Raw genomic sequence first — 16,866 nt, forward strand, 5'->3', positions numbered from 1 at the left:
GTACGTAATTATACTTCGTATCCAAATCCAAGACAACAAATATAATTTACTAGCAGCAGTACACGTTATCGTGCAGTCCAAGTCACACATTTTAGAGATTATAGTATTTAAAAAACAAGTTCGCGCTGTCCCTCTCACTCGCTACGCTGCGTTCCTGCTTCGACATCGCTCCTCCAGTACTCATTACATGTTTTTGTGTTAGTCCGAGTCACACGTATTTTCGCCAAAATAGTGTTCCTCTAAATATGTGTACCTAATTGTGTTTCGATTAATGTTTATTGTGCGCTGAATAAGAAGTATAGAATCAAAACATTATTTGAACTGCCGACCGCCGTACCCTCGAACGAAAAATTGATGTTTATTCAGCTCGGCAAGTCTAGTCTCGTTTGCCATACTTGGCATGGCAGTTAAACTTTCAATTTGAAATTGTAGGTATATTCGTTTAGCGTAATAAACTTATTACCTAAGAAATCAAGTAAGTAATTTTTACGTTCATACGAAATCACTTACTACAACTACCTTCTTTTTTGAATAAATAAATTACGGAAAAAATAAGTATGGGGCTACAAATAGATTACAATTTGAACTTTAAATAATTGTAATACGTACTATTATAGTATTATTTACTAATATAATATTATTTAGATTTCATTTTATGATTGCATAAAATGCAATGTTCACTCACAATTTTTTTTTTACGAGATTCTTTCGCGTACAGATTTAAATATAAAAACCATATCTGAATAAAGTTAATATATACTTGGTAATCGTTTCACGAAAGCGGCTTTTACCATGTCCGATCTACCCTACCATACAATAAAACAGATAACAATGGTAATCCTTGCCGATTGGTAATAAGTGCCTATGAATGATAACAAAACGCGTCTTTATGCAAATGTACATACACAGTACCAACAAGTTTTATGAGCGTCTTATGAGGATACCTATAGGTATAAATATACAGGAGTAATTTCAATCAATACACAATCTATAAGACATTGGAAGACTATTTAGTCTGACTGACAGTTTAAAGTGTTTAATGCCATTAATCGACGTATACAAACGGGACGTGCTATGCGTGCTCCGATACCGTGCGCCCCATGCCCCATATGAGGGCCATAGTGAATCTATCGTATGGATCATGACGGATTAGGTAGTAGGCTTTAATCGGACATCGCGGTATCGTCGAGTCTTGGGTCCAATCGATGTGGTCGCCTCCTAAATTTGATCATCAGTTAGTTACCCGCTTTGTTATTATTAGACAGCTTTGATTAACATAATATAATATAATTTTAAAATGTAATATATTATGGAAAGATATACTTGATTTGTGTAATATTGTGGATTCCGTCTAATAATAATTCTCCTTTCCGTGAGTACTTAGAAGCTTAGGTTTACTGTGCAACAAGATATTCATCAAACAGAAAATCGGTATTAACTGTGTTGATTAAAGTTTTAATGTAATTTTATTATGCACATTAATTAATAGTTCAAAATTAAAACACATATTAATTATAAATATTTTCTTATAAATGAGATGTCGACATGGTACTATATTTGCCCCACTTTAATAGTGAAGAGGCTATCATTACTCCACAACCATTGTGTCGAGGGCTCCGCTTTCACAGCGTCGGAGCTATATTTGCCCCACTTTAATAGTGATGAGGCTATCATTACTCCACAACCATTGTGTCGAGGGCTCCGCTTTAACAGCGTCGAAGCTATATTTGCCCCACTTTAATAGTGAAGAGGCTATCATTTCTCCACAATCATTGTGTCGAGGGCTCCGCTTTAACAGCGTTGAAGCTATATTTGCCCCACTTTAATAGTGATGAGGCTATCATTACTCCACAACCATTGTGTCGAGGGCTCCGCTTTAACAGCGTCGAAGCTATATTTGCCCCACTTTAATAGTGATGAGGCTATCATTACTCCACAATCACTGTGTCGAGGGCTCCGCTTTAACAGCGTTGAAGCTATATTTGCCCCACTTTAATAGTGATGAGGCTATCATTACTCCACAACCATTGTGTCGAGTGCTCCGCTTTCACAGCGTCGAAGCTATATTTGCCCCACTTTAATAGTGAAGAGGCTATCATTACTCCACAGTCATTGTGTCGAGGGCTCCGCTTTCACAGCGTTGAATCCATATTTGCCCCACTTTAATAGTGAAGAGGCTATCATTACTCCACAACCATTGTGTCGAGTGCTCCGCTTTCACAGCGTCGAAGCTATATTTGCCCCACTTTAATAGTGAAGAGGCTATCATTACTCCACAGTCATTGTGTCGAGGGCTCCGCTTTCACAGCGTTGAAGCCATATTTGCCCCACTTTAATAGTGAGGAGGCTATCATTACTCCACAATCATTGTGTCGAGGGCTCTGCTGTCGTAGTGTTGAGGCTAAGTTTGCCCCACGTCATAGTGAGGATGCTATCATTACTCCACAATAATTGTGTCAAGGGGTCCGCTGTCGCAGCTGTCGCAGTGACGAAGATATATGCCGCGCTTTAAGTTATATGTACTATACAATTCCACAATAATCGTATCGAGGCCTCCATTTCCGCAGCGTCGAGGCTATATGTGCTTCATTTTAAGTGTCGAGGTTATAATGCTTCGGTCATTTGGTTCTTCGGTTGCTTTGCTCCTTTTGGTCGCTTCGCTCTTCGGTCGCTTCGCACTTCGGTCGCTACGCTCTTCGGTCACTTCGCTCTTCGGTCTACAGTCGGTCATTATACATATCTCAAAATGATATCGTCAAAGATATATAACGTTGCTCTACTATAACAGTGTTGATGCCAATGTAATGATTGAAGACTTTAATAGTATTGGAAGTAGCTTTACGCATGTGGACTAAAGAGCAAAAATATTTAAGGTTGAGCTAAAGTTTACAGGACTTGTAAAAATAATGAAATATAAAGGAGGTTCTTGTTACGCTGAGGTAATTTAATAGGTGTTAATGCGGCCTAAAATACCTTAAACAAAATGTACGCAATGTCATTGCCCTTACAGACAAAGAAATGCTGTATGTAAACAACATATAGGAAAAAAAAAAAAACTGTAAACCCTTTAACCCAAATTTATGATTCGTACTCATATCACGCTGTTATATACTCCTAATAACTTCAAACGTCAGCTTTGATATGCTGTCAAGAATATACCATATCAACGAGCCTAATGTAATAAATCCGGTACAATTTACTTACGGATTCTCAGCTCCAAACTTCAGGGGAACATCGCCGCATCAAACAAGAGGTGAACCGCCGTTGATGCACTATCCCGCGACGCGAAATAAGTGCTGTAAATTGTGCAACCATGCAACTAGAGTTATGCTGCCACGTGTTGCAGTCGCTTGCGCTAAGTAGCTAGATTAATAATCGCAATAAAGGGTTGAAATCCCTTAACAATAACATTATTATTGTCTGAAATGTAAATGCTCGGGTTGTCATATTGTCTTGCTGTAAAAGAAAGCTTAAATAGTTTTCATTTTTCGTCGCAATGCACACTGTACAGTTTTATTGTAGGTAACGTTAAAAAATGTTACTCCTTAAAATGAATTACAAGTTACAAGTCATGCCAGATATTTTGTTCACAAATATATCATAACTCAACACATAATCTACCTAAGTTCCTTGCCACTTGTTAGCGTAGTAGCCATCATCGTTCAGATACGCATAAGCAGATGAGATTAACTATTTATAGTTTGTCAAAGGGCTATCTCATTTCAAACATAGACAGAGGGAGTCATACTATCTTTGTCTTACACTAGTACTAGCATCCAAAAGAAAAGGATGAGTATAGTTTTTATTGTTCTTATTTACTGACAAATTGGTTTGACCAACTATAGTTATAAATAATATCATATTACTATTTCTTGATCTGTGGTAATAACTAAAATTAGTCCATCTATATTTTCAAAGTGATAAGTTTCAAATACTTAATACCTACAGGATACTCTACTAGTAATTGTCCAGACTTAGTTTTAAAGTACTTACATATAGCCTTGATATTTATGGTAGCTTTACAATGAAGAAAATTCTCCTTTATCTACCTCACTCAAAGGCTATTTACCGAGGAAAGTATTGATTGCTGTATTCAAAATTAACTTTAAAGTGTCGTAACATAAAATTAGATTATATTTTAGGGTCAGTAACGCGCATGTAATATACCTCTGCAGTAGCGGGCATTCATAGGCTACGGTGATTGTTTACCATCAAGCAGGCCGTATGCTTGTTTGTCTCCGTTGTAATTACATCCAGAGAATGGTTGGTAAATTCTAAATTATACAAAATGGTTTGTTTATATGGTTACAGACAGAAAATGCCCATCTAAAACTTATTTAGAGCCAACTAAAGCTTGAAAACACATTTACACTTAATGGCGTCCTGGCTTGTAAATGACATAAAAATAGTTGTACCTTGTGAATATTAAGATATATACAACTTTATCAATATACTACAGTGAAATCAAAGAAAGTTTTATACTTTTTTAATATTAACGAAATGAAATACCAATAGCAATTTCACTCCTTAATTTTATTATGCTATACATACATTTTACATTTATACTATGTGGATACATAAATAATTATTTAAATTGGATATAAATTAATAACTTCTAGGTGGTACGTTGTTCTCTTTAGTCAAAATCAATAATATCAGTATGTTCGTAACATACTAATTTGATATCGATATTTTATTTTATTTTCGCATTCAGGATTTGAATTTAAATACAAAGCTCTGAACATCTGCTAGTAAATTATATTTGTTGTCTTGGATTTGGATACGAAGTATAATTAATAATCAAACGAACTTACCCGTGAAGTTTGATTACAATTATGCGAGTATCCAAATCCAAGACAACAAAGACCCGCCCCCCATCCCCAAAAATGAAAATAAAATAGTCTCTGTTAATAACACAAAAATAACTCTGAAATAATGAGTACTGGAGGAGCGATGTCGAAGCAGGAACGCAGCGTAGCGAGTGAGAGGGACAGCGCGAACTTGTTTTTTAAATACTATAATCTCTAAAATGTGTGACTTGGACTGCACGATAACGTGTACTGCTGCTAGTAAATTATATTTGTTGTCTTGGATTTGGATACTCGCATAATTGTAATCAAACTTCACGGGTAAGTTCGTTTGATTATTAATTATAGTGGGAATTCCATCGTGAACCGATTCAGTAAAATGCTCTAAAACTAAAAAGCTGCCAAGGCTTTCTCTGCCTAAACACCTTGACAGACGAGATTACAATTCCAAAATACGGGTCCCACGGATGTTGCTTACATAATGCCAATGTGTTTCGACAGGAATTAGCCTTGGCAGACTTATATATTCCTGAAATGAGGGTCATACGTACCGCCTGGAATTGGTTTCATGGTGGTATCAGATAGGTATATTTAGGGGTACCGATGCGATAGTGACCAGGTTTTCAGCAAATCTCGTCTGTCAAGGTGTTTCGGCAGGAAAAGCCTTGGCAAACTTATATATTCCTGAAATGAGGGTCATACTCGTACCTACTACCTACCGTCTGGAACTGGTTTCGTGGTGGTATCAGATGGGAATATTTAGGGGTACCGATGGTCACCTTTGAGAGCGTCTGCCAAGAACTTCCTGCAAAAAAACTACTGACAGATTTCGCTTTTCTGTATCTACCAGTAAATTTCTAACTGCTGCCATAACTGTTATTTCGGTATCAGGTGGGTTAAATCAAAATCAGCCCCCTTTTTCGCACCGGAAGTGGCCTTTTTTGTACTTTCGCCAAGTTTCGTGACATACTATCAAATTCGCACTTGGCATCGCATGGGAATCCATTATGAATTTCATCGCGGTTTCAGGTCTGTACGAAAGTTTGCAGTGGGTTCTTCTACCATAAGCATACCATAAACCATAACATGTCAATCAATTCGTGTTGTGGCTCCACCAAGGTTGATGATTCTGCCAATGTCAATGTTTTTGTAAAATCTAACCCTTAAGAGGCTGTCAATACCTAAAGCGCGCACACTGTCTATTTGTATCGGAGTAAATGAGATAGCACTGTCGCATGTTACTGGGCCTGGGCAAGGGAATAATAAGAAAATTATTTAAATAAAAAAAAGTGGATTATTAGTGTAATATTTTACACAATAGCGGTTTAGATATAAATGTTTTGAAATTGTGATTTTAATTGCAGACCCATAAGTCAAAACAATAAAGACATAAAACCGTTTAATTGTGATTTTAAGACCAAGCTTTGCAATTATTTTCTATCGAGCCGATTTCGTTCAATCATGTATCGAATCGAGTACAACCACGGTCTTTGAAATATAATTAATATGAACATATATTTTTCTTACTTGACTAAAACAAATAGTCTTTCTTAAAAAACTGTTTAAATAACATCAATTTCAAGGACATTGGGTGTTGACAGCCCCTTAACATCATGACATTACGATTCAAGGCACGCGTCGTCGTGCTTGTCACGATCTATATCACAACCTTATTTTAAGTGTCACAACATGATAGTCTATAATATATCAATTATTGGCTGGTACTCTTAGAGCAACACCGGGAAGGGAGACTACATTCATACTATTTCCCCTCTGCCGAAGCATAGGTAAAGCACGACCAGAAATATATGATCATTGTCAAGAGGGCGCTGTTATTCTCATGTATAGGGAGCGTGCATGAACTATAGGAGGCAGCACAGGAGCCGTCAGATTTTTGGCGCGAGGCGTAAATGTGATGTTTTTTGTTCCGATGTAGCCCACAAGACGGCAGAACCTACTATGCACAAGAAAACACTTGACGTGTAAATGTGCCTGTTTATGGTTCCGATTCAGACCACAAGATGGCAGACCCTCCAACGCGCACGGTCCCTATAGGGTGACAGTACAGTTTATTCTGAAAAATTTAGTTCCAATGAAATTCCGCAATATGGCGCGTGATCATATATTACTGGTCAGAGGGCCTACCGCGAACCACGTTCGACGTGTTGCCTCCCTGTCACGCTTACGTACGAATTTACAAGTGCGACACAGAGGCAACACGTCGAACGTGGTTCGCGGTAGGCCCTCAGAGGCTTACAACTGTGCCTAAGGCGGTGCATGTTGTGACTCGTCCGTACACAAAAATAGATCGAGGTGTACAAGATTTGTCTTTGACGTTTGTCATCTTCTATGTATTTGTGTCGTCATTACAGAGGGGCTACCGCGAACCACATTCGACGTGTTGCCTCCCTGTCACACTTACGTACGAATTTATGAGTGCGACAGATTGGATTTTGTATGTAGTGAGTGAGAAGTGCGACTGTGTGCACGTTGCCTGCCGCAAAAAATGGCAGAACGATTTGTTCGGTAAGATATCGCTTAGGCTCATCCCTTCCGACGTGGCGGAAGCCGGTGTTGCCCGAAGCTGGGGTATAACCGCGAAAATCGAAGTTCGTCAATTGCGGGATTTTTTCTCTAATACTCTAATTACGTCTTAGTGAGAGTAAAAGAGAAAGATCCCCGCAATTTGCGAATTTCGGTGTTCGCGGTATGCCCCCTGTATTTGTTAAGCTTGTCTTCTGATACGATGGTGATATTGGTGATGTATGCAAATGAGACAAATCATTGATTGAATAGATTTATTAACCTACAACTTTATATTAATAATCTAACTATCTACAACAGAAGCAAGGATGCTTAAACAGCTAAATGAGTTGATGTTAGGTGGTATAAAATGAAAAAAGCTGTAGACCAAGCTAAGTTGGCAGCGATTTTAATACCCCGACTGTGCAATTCTTATTTTCAACGTCAAACTTATATGACATTATGACGTTTTACAAAAACAACACTTACGCAGTCTGTGCTATCAAAATCGCTGCCAACTTAGCTTGGTCTAACTATTCGTTCCTGTTCCTACTAATTTTATAGTCTAAAAACTCCACGTAATGTGATACATTGGTTTAAATTTGATTTTTTATTCATGCTGTTCTAGATTAGTCTCCAATGTAGTCCAACTTTTTTAATTTTTTCATTGTTGACGATTGAACAATAAAGTAATAAGTGAAATTATGTTTCTGTTTGACTTCTTTTTCAACCCTTTGTTGGTAACAACCCCCTTGGCACAAAACATATTACACAACCGCCCTTGTAATGAAACCCCACTTTCTGTTTGTAACCTGTATTGTTTTTTATTTTTTATTAACCTTTTAAAATTCACATAATAGCCGCGGTAAAAAGTGCACAAAAAGTCAGTCACATAAACGACTGGCCTTACGGGCAATAAGAATGGGGCCAGAGGGCGTACCGCGAACCAGGTTCGACGTGTTACCTCTCTGTCGCACTTGTAAATTCGCACATAAGTGTGACAGGGAGGCAACACGTCGAACGTGGTTCGCGGTAGGCCCTCAGTACAGCGGTGTCACGCACACGAATTCGAGCCAATCGTGCAGTCTAACGCCGCAATGCGATTGGTTGACTAGCTCGCATCACGCGCGCTATTGGTCGCAACTAGTTGCGCTAGACTGCACGATTGGCTCGAATTCGTGAGTGACACCACTGTACTGGCACCATTCTTTGTGCCCCGTCCTTAGATACTTATACCTGTCAATAGTTAAAGCTACGTTATGTATAACTTACATTGCGAATAATAATAGGTTGAAGTCCTTAACAAGTACCTTATAGAGGCTTCACTAACTGTGATCTTAGTGATATGATATTATCGTGGTATAAACTGATTCTAGTATAAGTTGCATATGATGAAGAAATTATCATCAGCAGACCCCGCAAGTCCCGCAACGGAGCTGGCTAAACCGTGGCACATGACAGTTGTATGTCAGGGTTGGCGATTATGATGAACAATTGAGCTAAAATTTAATTGTGTAGGATTTTTAAAATTTAACGAGAACCTTATTGGAACTCTTCTCATATAAACCCGATTTAATTTGCTGTCTAAGAAAATAAATTAACATGGCAATTTCACTATTAAATAAGTTTCAATTTAAAGTGTTTCTCATTTTGTATATGAAACTCCATGGTCGCCCCAATACCGCCTTTTCATACAAACATAGTTCTCATTTTACTCTCTGCATATTCACATTATTAAAAATATTTGGACACAGTTTGTTGTATATGAAACACAACTATGCCCCTATGTTAGATTTTTCAAATCTTAAATTATTATAAAAGTTAGAATTCAAAAATTTGCATTAAACCTGTTTTTCGCTCCTATTTACACAAGTAAAAAAATCAAACATAGCTATGGACATCAAAATATAGAAAAACATTTTCCAGAGGAAAATGGGGACTACGTTTGTATGGCGAAGCAGCCGTGGACTATCCTCTATAACTGCCACAGATTTGCCGGCTCGGCTCGGTTGCGGGATATGGTCAGAAAATAAAAAAATAAACAGAAGGTCCGTTCTCGCCGTTCTTGAAAATACGTACCTAAACTTGCCCGACTCACTAGGGTTGCTTCTGTATTAATATCGAATTTTAAAAAGGAGTAGGTAATATAAGTTTACAGACATACATACATCGATTCGTTTACACATACATCTTATCATGTTTACATTCCTTAGAGACTGCATTTTGACGTACATGACAGTAGGTACCTACGTAGCGGCGGGGACGTTAAGTGAGCAACGCGCGCACAGTCCGACTAAGCTCTGCCCGAGAGTGCCCGAGAACGCCTGTAAATGTAACGTCTGTGTGCGTAAATGTAACGTCTGTGTGCGTAAATGTCACGTCTGTGTGCCTGCGGCGAAAATGCCACTTTGTACTGAGCGGACTCTCTGCTCCGGCGCGCGCCGCCGCTATTTACTTTGTGGTATGGTTATCTCTATCAGCTTTACACCAATGCATCATTGCTATGCCTGATACTAAAGTATGTAGCTATAAACTTTCTTCCATCTAAACCTTAATGTGTGTCTCCTGTATTTCTTTGGACTTGTGGGTGCCATCGCAGAATGGCCGGTTCTTCGTCTGCTTGCAGTTGCATAGCCAGTAGTCTTTTGTCTTCTCAACTGTGAACCTTATTGGTCTGGAATAGAGAATGTTTTTGTGATTACTTGATAATATAAAAGGTCGAATTTAAACTGTTGTGAGACATACTAACATTACGGTTTACGGGTTACGCAACATGTTTCGGAGATCCTAGGGCTCCTTTCTCACACTAACAGTGCAAGCAGCGTTCATGACGGCCGTCGCCGCGTGGCACGCTGAGAGAACTGGTTGCGCTGTCGTAGTAGATGGGCATAGTGGTGTGTGGTTTGGGTTTAGGACACCTAACACTTGTAGCGACAAACACCACACTACTATGCCCACCTACTATGACAGTGCAAGCTAGTGCTTGAGGAAGGAGACCTCTCTCCGAAAGATGTCGCGCGAGTGACTAAAAACACATGAGTGTAATGTAAACCGTAAAATTAGTTTAACATAAATGATAATTTATTTATAAAATGAAATTATATTCTGCAAACCTAGTGGTTCGAAATCCAGGTTATATAATGCTCATTGTCTCAAAATATTAATGGTTATGGCAACTCGGCTGGATAAAGGGTATATTTCAAACAGCATTTTTTTACAATGCATAAAAAGGTCAGTGAAATACAGATGTAATTCTTTACTTCATTCTACTTTTACCATAGTTTTTACTTCAGTTTATTTGTGGTGCGCATGCTGCATCGACCGCTGGACACCATCTCAAACGCAGATTTCAGGCCGAAGGGTGACCTACCAAATCCTATCCCGGATCAGACAATGCAACGGATCCAAACAGTTACGTCATTGCCCAAATCAGTGTTGATTTATGTATTTTCATGTGTTTTGTAGTTTCGCAGTGCATTGTTAGTAATATTGGAATGCTAGTAAATAATTTGATATTTTGCCAGGTTAAGCTGTGTGACATGAATATACACTCTACAAAGTGGAACTACATATTAAACCGGGATAATTCTACTGATCTGTAATATAGGGCTAGTTTGACTTTTGTGAATCAGAATTTGGTTATTTGAGAATACCTTTGTGTGATCTTCAGATACACGTCCTTGTGGGTGCCGTCGCACAGCGGCTGCGACTTGGAGCGCCCGCAAAGGCACCAGTGGTACGTCTTGCCCTCTTGCAGCGTAAGCTTAAATGGCTTTCTATCGTAAACAATGCCATTACTTTTCTGCGCCGAAGCCGAATACACTTCGGTCAATGGGTTGTTAGGGATCTCAGGCTTGGGTGCCTTTGTGACATAATAAGCCTAAAATGAACATTAAATTAGGTTATGAAAAGCCAAAAATATAACCTACTTATTTCTTTACAATTCGGACTCACTTTGCAGGCTTGCGTGTACAACCTTAAAGGCAGTTTTCTGAAAATCATTCTGTATGGTATTAGATATTAAATTAGGGTGCCAATAACATTCACTAGCTACTTTCGCCAAATCTAGAGATCTACGACGTACTTTTTCGACTTTAACCGAGTTGATTTTTTTATGAATGAACTGATTAATAGGTTATATGACCGTTTGACAGCAAATGACAGGAATTCAGAAGATTGACAGCGAATTTTTCATTGCACGCAGTACAGATAAATATTTTAACTTAAAAAAAATCATTAAAAAATAAGGAAATAATATCGTCGTTTGATTTGTAGGTAGAAAAAGTAGAAACGTTGGCATTATTTCAATATTTCCCGTCACACCAAACGTCAATCAGTGGGCCTATCGCGAACCACGTTCGACGTGTTGCCTCCCTGTCACACTTACGTACGAACTAACAAGTGGGACAGTGTGGAAATCGTCGAACGTGATTCGCGATAGGCCTTCAGTTTTCTAAGTTTTCTTATTCATCAATCTGTCATGTTAGGGTATTTATACTACATATTAATAAATCTACGCACGTTTCAAATTTGTTTCCTTGTTCTACTGTAACGTAATATTAGTTACTCTTTTCATTAAAATAAATTCTTCTAAATCAAAGCAGGGTACTACGTTCCCATATACTTACTTTTTGAATAGACCTCAATGTATTTAATTCCACACTATTACAACACTCCCTGTATATTAATGATTCATCTCCATATATATTTAAATCATTGTATTCATTTATTTCACGTCATAACATTAAACTTTAAATTATTTTAACTAACCTTTTCCTGATCCTGTTCCGAAATTCCGTCCTACCCGTTTTAATGTAATCCTTTAATTCCGTTTCCCCATTTTACTCGTCTGGCTGAATGCACCAGGAGCGCGAAGACATTAAAAAAAAAATGTAGAGTCAAAAGTAGACTGTAGAGAGAGAAAAGAAATAGTAGAGTAGAAAGCCACCGCGGCTTAGCCATCGCCGTCGCGACGGCTATTAATGATTTTAATTTATTTAGTTTAAGTTTATGCTTTTTATTTACATGAACCTTAGTTTTTATTTTTAACTGCCTACGTAATAAGTTACAGCAGTTACCGTATTATGTCTAGAATTAGGGTAATCGAAGCCAAAGTGAAAAAAGAAATTTTGCATTCAGCCAAAAATATAAATGGACCAGACACAACCTGCGAAAAAGATGACGTGGAGAGTAAGCAATTTTTGTGTTTTCTAGAAGTTAAACCACGTCGCGACCTAGATTCGATGCATCTAAATTCATCGGAATACGTTCATGTAAATTTTTGTTTTTTGAGGTTATATGGCTTTTTGTTTTTGTGTTGGTTCTGAGTTGCTTCGCAGCGTCGAATGTTTGTTTTGTGGATTGCCAGGCGGTAGACAGGCGCGCGAGTGCTCGGCCACAGTAGTTTATATGAATACCGTGTGGGTAGATGTGATTTTTGTTCTATTTTCCGCTTTGATGTACTACTGCTGGTCTTTTCTTGGTCTGAGGAGCTCCCCGCCCTCTGAGCGTCCGGAAGAGCCGCCTCCAATGTCGTGCACCGTAATGCGCCCGCCGAAACCTAACCAGTCCAGTAACTATAACATTTATCTTATTATATGTGTGACTGGTGTTCTAACCTCAAAGCAATGCCACTTCTTTTTAGATTTCGTAGCAAAAACTCAGATAAAATGTATTTGTTTTAAATTTTGCATAGCATCCAATATTTATAAGTAATTTTATATGAGTGCCTCTTTTTTGCTAGCTATTTAAATTCAATGAGTGACATGTGTATACTTGTGAAGCAACAGTTTATTACTATACTAATTTTAAAACTAGCGCTAGCTAGGACACTGTCTACGGATCTGAGCCAGTTATAACGAGATTTTTGAATAACAACATAATCTACTAGTACTGAATTTGTCTTCTGATGTTTATGATAAGCAAACAACACATAATTTCTAGTCAAATTGACTTATTCTGGTGGCGACCATCTATCAGGTATGACCGTCTACAAGCTCTTTTGTTGCTTCTAACTCTTGCATGTGTACCCATACTCCATTTGCAGGAGGTTGGTCGAGCAGAAGGAGCGAAGCTCTTCCTTTCCGGCTGTCTGAGCTAATTACGTATACACCTGGCCTTGCCTTAGAGGATTTAACAACTGGATTCGCCTTTAAGAGCTTATCCCTCTGTCAAAAACCTCTGCCAATGGTCATATGTATTGTATGGACTAACATTGTTAGCTATGTACAAATAGCCATAAATTTGACGTGCCCCTCCCCCGCGAAAATCGGCAGACAAATTGTAATAAATGCAATTGTATCCTCCTACGACAGTCTTCTCAAACAAATATTTTATATGCCAATCTTGCCTACATTGACCTTAAACTTTTTTTATGCTAAATTAGAGTTAGGGCTCATTTAGACGGCGCGCGAACGTGCATGTGATTTGAGTTGCATTATGAACTATTCAGGTTACATCCAATTTGCTGACCAATCAAATACAGCAATGTAATGAAACTTGCATGTTCTTGCGCAATCGAAATGATTCTTTAGGTATTTTATTTGTATGTCGGTGCTGGTTTACTGTCAATAATTTGCTAACTGCTGCGTTGTATTCCCATCTGTTCCCACCAGGGACAGTTTTATTCCCACAGCCTTGATTGTGTATTATTCAATCAAGAGTTTTGATACTTGACTGGTTATGGTAATCTGATATAGGATTTCTTTTAGTTTTTAATATTTAATAAGCACACAGGCAGTTATGACAACTGATATGGCCTGTATCCAGTAACCACAATGATAGTTATCATATAATAGTAGATAATATGCTTGTCTAATTTATTTTCGGTGGTTAAGATTTTGTGCTGAAACCATGTCTTCTGGGAGTTTATTCCAAGCCCTCACTACTCAGTTGCTCAGAAAGTGTTTGTAAGGGATACTGTGAGACCTATGCGTTTCTAGCTTTAAGTGATGACCTCTCGGATGATTGTTGTTGCGCTTGAACATCTCTTGATAATCCTTGGCCAGATAGTATTTTGTACAGCTCTATTAGGTCTCCACGTTCTCTGGATTGTAAGGTGAATTAATTAAGTGTGATTAACTTCATAATCATAGCCCAGGGAAGGAAATAGGGCAGTTTTTTATTATCATCATCATTATCAGTCTACCAAAACGAAGTTGCGGACAGAAGCTAGTGTGAAGCGGAGAGGAGGCTTTATTATATGCATTAATTTATGTACATTCAAGATACAAAATATCGACAAGGCCAGGTGCCAAAAATATGTACACACTACTTTAATGTATGGGCGATAAGGTCGTGTATACATATTTTAGGAACTTTGTCCGTGTCGATATTTAATACCTTGACTGTACTTATATGGGCATATGTACAGTCATCATCAATAGTAGCGGATGAAACAACGCGCCAAAAGTATCTGATATTCCAGATAACTTTTCCAAATATAGATAAATCTCTCAAGTTTACGTTCAAAAGTATATTATTTATAGTCTTAATTGTTCTACATATAGAACTATCACTTTTTGTGAAGCTGTTTCAGAATGATAGATACTTTTGAAACCTTGTTTGATCCGCTACTTTTGATGCTGACTGTACTTTGACATACATCTAAGGACGAGCCTTTCTAGAGTTGTGCCCTCTCGGTCTTTAAAAAGAGCGCTCCGATCTCGGTCAATCGGTCAAACGAACTAGTTCGCTCCTTTAGTTCCTTTAGTTCAGGAGCAAATCTCGAGATCTGAATGAGGATGACTAGGTATGTGTCTTGCTCTCGCTCGCAAATAAACAGAGTGAGAGCGTGAGAGACCGACTTTCTTGACCTTGACTCATTCCGATCATTCGCTCCCGACCGATTTGTTACTAGGTACCGACGTACCGACTACTGAACTAAAGGACCGAGACCGATTAAGAGCGCTTAAGATGAACTAGTTCCTTTCGGTCCGTGGTGGGATTTCATTCCTTTTAGTTCTTCGGTCCTGACCGACTCAAGCCTAAGCCTTTCGAGTCAATCGTGCAGTCTTAACGCCACGACGCGATTGGTTGATGAGTTCGCATCACGCGCGCAATTGGTCGCAACTAGTTGCGTTAGACTGCACGATTGGCTGGAATTCGTGAGTGACACCGCTGAACTAACTTAGCACCGTTCTTAGTGCCCATAGTGTCCGTCCATAGATATATGTCGGAACTTGGAACTTGTTTTATTTTGATATCGAAGTAGGCCATGAAACGTGTAAAAAATCATGTTACATTAAACATGAATGCTTGGCGAAAGTGCATGAATTTTAAAATCAGTTCAGGGGGCCTACTTAAGGTGACAATCATACATCGACAAACCCAAAACGAAAGAAACGTAGTCGGACTCGCGCACGAGGGGTTCCGTACCATTACGTAAAAAACGGCAAAAGAATCACATTTGTTGTATCGGAGTCGCACTTTAATATTTATTTTATTCTGTTTTTAGTATTTGCTGTTATAGCAGCAACAGAAAGACATCATCTCCGAAAATTTGAAATCCATGATAGCTATGGTCCCGTAACATAATAGGGTCCCGTTTTTACCCTTTGGGTACGGGACCCTAAAAATGTGTTGGGGTGACAGATGCTTAAAAGAGTTACGTGACTATTTACATTATTTAATTTTTAAGTGGGGTTATCTATCAACGATTGTGATCTTGGCTAGACCTCCTAGTAACACAAGTGACGCTCGCGCATATACTATCCTTCCTTTTCCCCCTTTTCTGATTAATACAGTTGGAAAGAGAAGGATTGAGTTAAGGTTATCCTTACTTGGCTTTTCTTTAATTACGGTAGCTCCTTATACATGTGTTTTTTTTACAAGCTATCTTACTTTTATCTATCTTGCAATGTACCTAAAAGTATGTATGTAACTATGTATGTTTGTAGGGGTCAAATTTTGCATGATAAATTTGACCCACTTCCCAAATCCCACTGTCAAATTAGATTTGTGATTCATCTCAAAATACAATGGTATTTGAAAAAAAAAAATGTTCAGCTAAATGAAAATTGGGCAAATTAAATATTATAGAAAAAAAAACAGTTTGCGATAGGTGACCATTCCACAATCAATAACACTTGTACAGTTGTTATCAGATATATTGGTGTGGCCTAGGTTATTACCAGCAGATATATCTAAACACGCCTCTATTGTCAAGGCGTTAGTGTGTGTTCAGATATTTTTGAGCACCTCAGCCGCTCTGATATATCTGGTGACGCCTGTATCAATTTCTTAGGCGCTCATCCTTCAAGTCTTTATCTACAGAGGATCAGGTGACGGCGCTGCTGGCGAAAATACCCATTCTGGCGAAGACCTTCGATATCCACCGGAAGATCGGCGAGGGCACCTTCAGCTCGGTCTACCTTGGCTCCATAAAGCAGGATGCGAGCGTGGCCGATGGAGACAAGAGGTTGGTCCTCCTTAGACTGCTATACGTTGGCTAAAATATTGGCGAAGGCCTTCGAGATCCACCGGAAGATCGGCGAGGGCACCTTCAGCTCGGTCTACCTTGGCTCCATAAAGCAGG

At 38.6% G+C, this 16,866-nt stretch overlaps 2 protein-coding genes across 3 annotated transcripts; one reads left to right on the forward strand and one right to left on the reverse strand.

The window, feature by feature from the left end:
* Positions 1-7,592: 7,592 nt before the first annotated feature.
* Positions 7,593-11,700, reverse strand: LOC133529144 (CDGSH iron-sulfur domain-containing protein 3, mitochondrial). Its single transcript, XM_061866785.1, has 3 exons — positions 11,286-11,700; positions 10,985-11,211; positions 7,593-10,005 (listed from the first exon to the last, which is right to left on the reverse strand). Exons 1-3 carry the CDS (start codon positions 11,331-11,333, stop codon positions 9,876-9,878), a joined length of 405 nt encoding a protein of 134 aa, XP_061722769.1. The 5' UTR covers positions 11,334-11,700; the 3' UTR covers positions 7,593-9,875.
* Positions 11,701-12,190: 490 nt separating this feature from the next.
* On the forward strand, positions 12,191-16,792 carry LOC133529130 (uncharacterized). Of its 2 annotated transcripts, none has more exons than XM_061866774.1 (2): positions 12,191-12,521; positions 16,605-16,792. In XM_061866774.1, exons 1-2 carry the CDS (start codon positions 12,416-12,418, stop codon positions 16,781-16,783), a joined length of 285 nt encoding a protein of 94 aa, XP_061722758.1. In that variant the 5' UTR covers positions 12,191-12,415; the 3' UTR covers positions 16,784-16,792. The 2 variants fall into 2 exon arrangements, with proteins under 2 accessions (XP_061722758.1, XP_061722751.1); XM_061866767.1 differs by lacking the exon at positions 12,191-12,521 and adding an exon at positions 12,528-12,903.
* Positions 16,793-16,866: the final 74 nt, after the last annotated feature.

Source organism: Cydia pomonella, chromosome 1 (genome assembly GCF_033807575.1).
Source record: "Cydia pomonella isolate Wapato2018A chromosome 1, ilCydPomo1, whole genome shotgun sequence".
Lineage (NCBI taxonomy): Eukaryota > Metazoa > Arthropoda > Insecta > Lepidoptera > Tortricidae > Cydia > Cydia pomonella.

Coding starts and splice junctions, on each gene's coding strand:
- LOC133529144 (XM_061866785.1), bottom strand. CDS start 11,333: ATGATTTTCAGAAAACTGCCTTTAAGGTTGTACACGCAAGCCTGCAAA. Junction 11,212..11,285: donor TGTACACGCAAGCCTGCAAA/GTGAGTCCGAAT, acceptor TGTTCATTTTAG/GCTTATTATGTCACAAAGGC. Junction 10,006..10,984: donor TATCTGAAGATCACACAAAG/GTATTCTCAAAT, acceptor TCTCTATTCCAG/ACCAATAAGGTTCACAGTTG.
- LOC133529130 (XM_061866767.1), top strand. CDS start 12,630: ATGGCTTTTTGTTTTTGTGTTGGTTCTGAGTTGCTTCGCAGCGTCGAA. Junction 12,904..16,604: donor GCCGAAACCTAACCAGTCCA/GTAACTATAACA, acceptor CTTTATCTACAG/AGGATCAGGTGACGGCGCTG.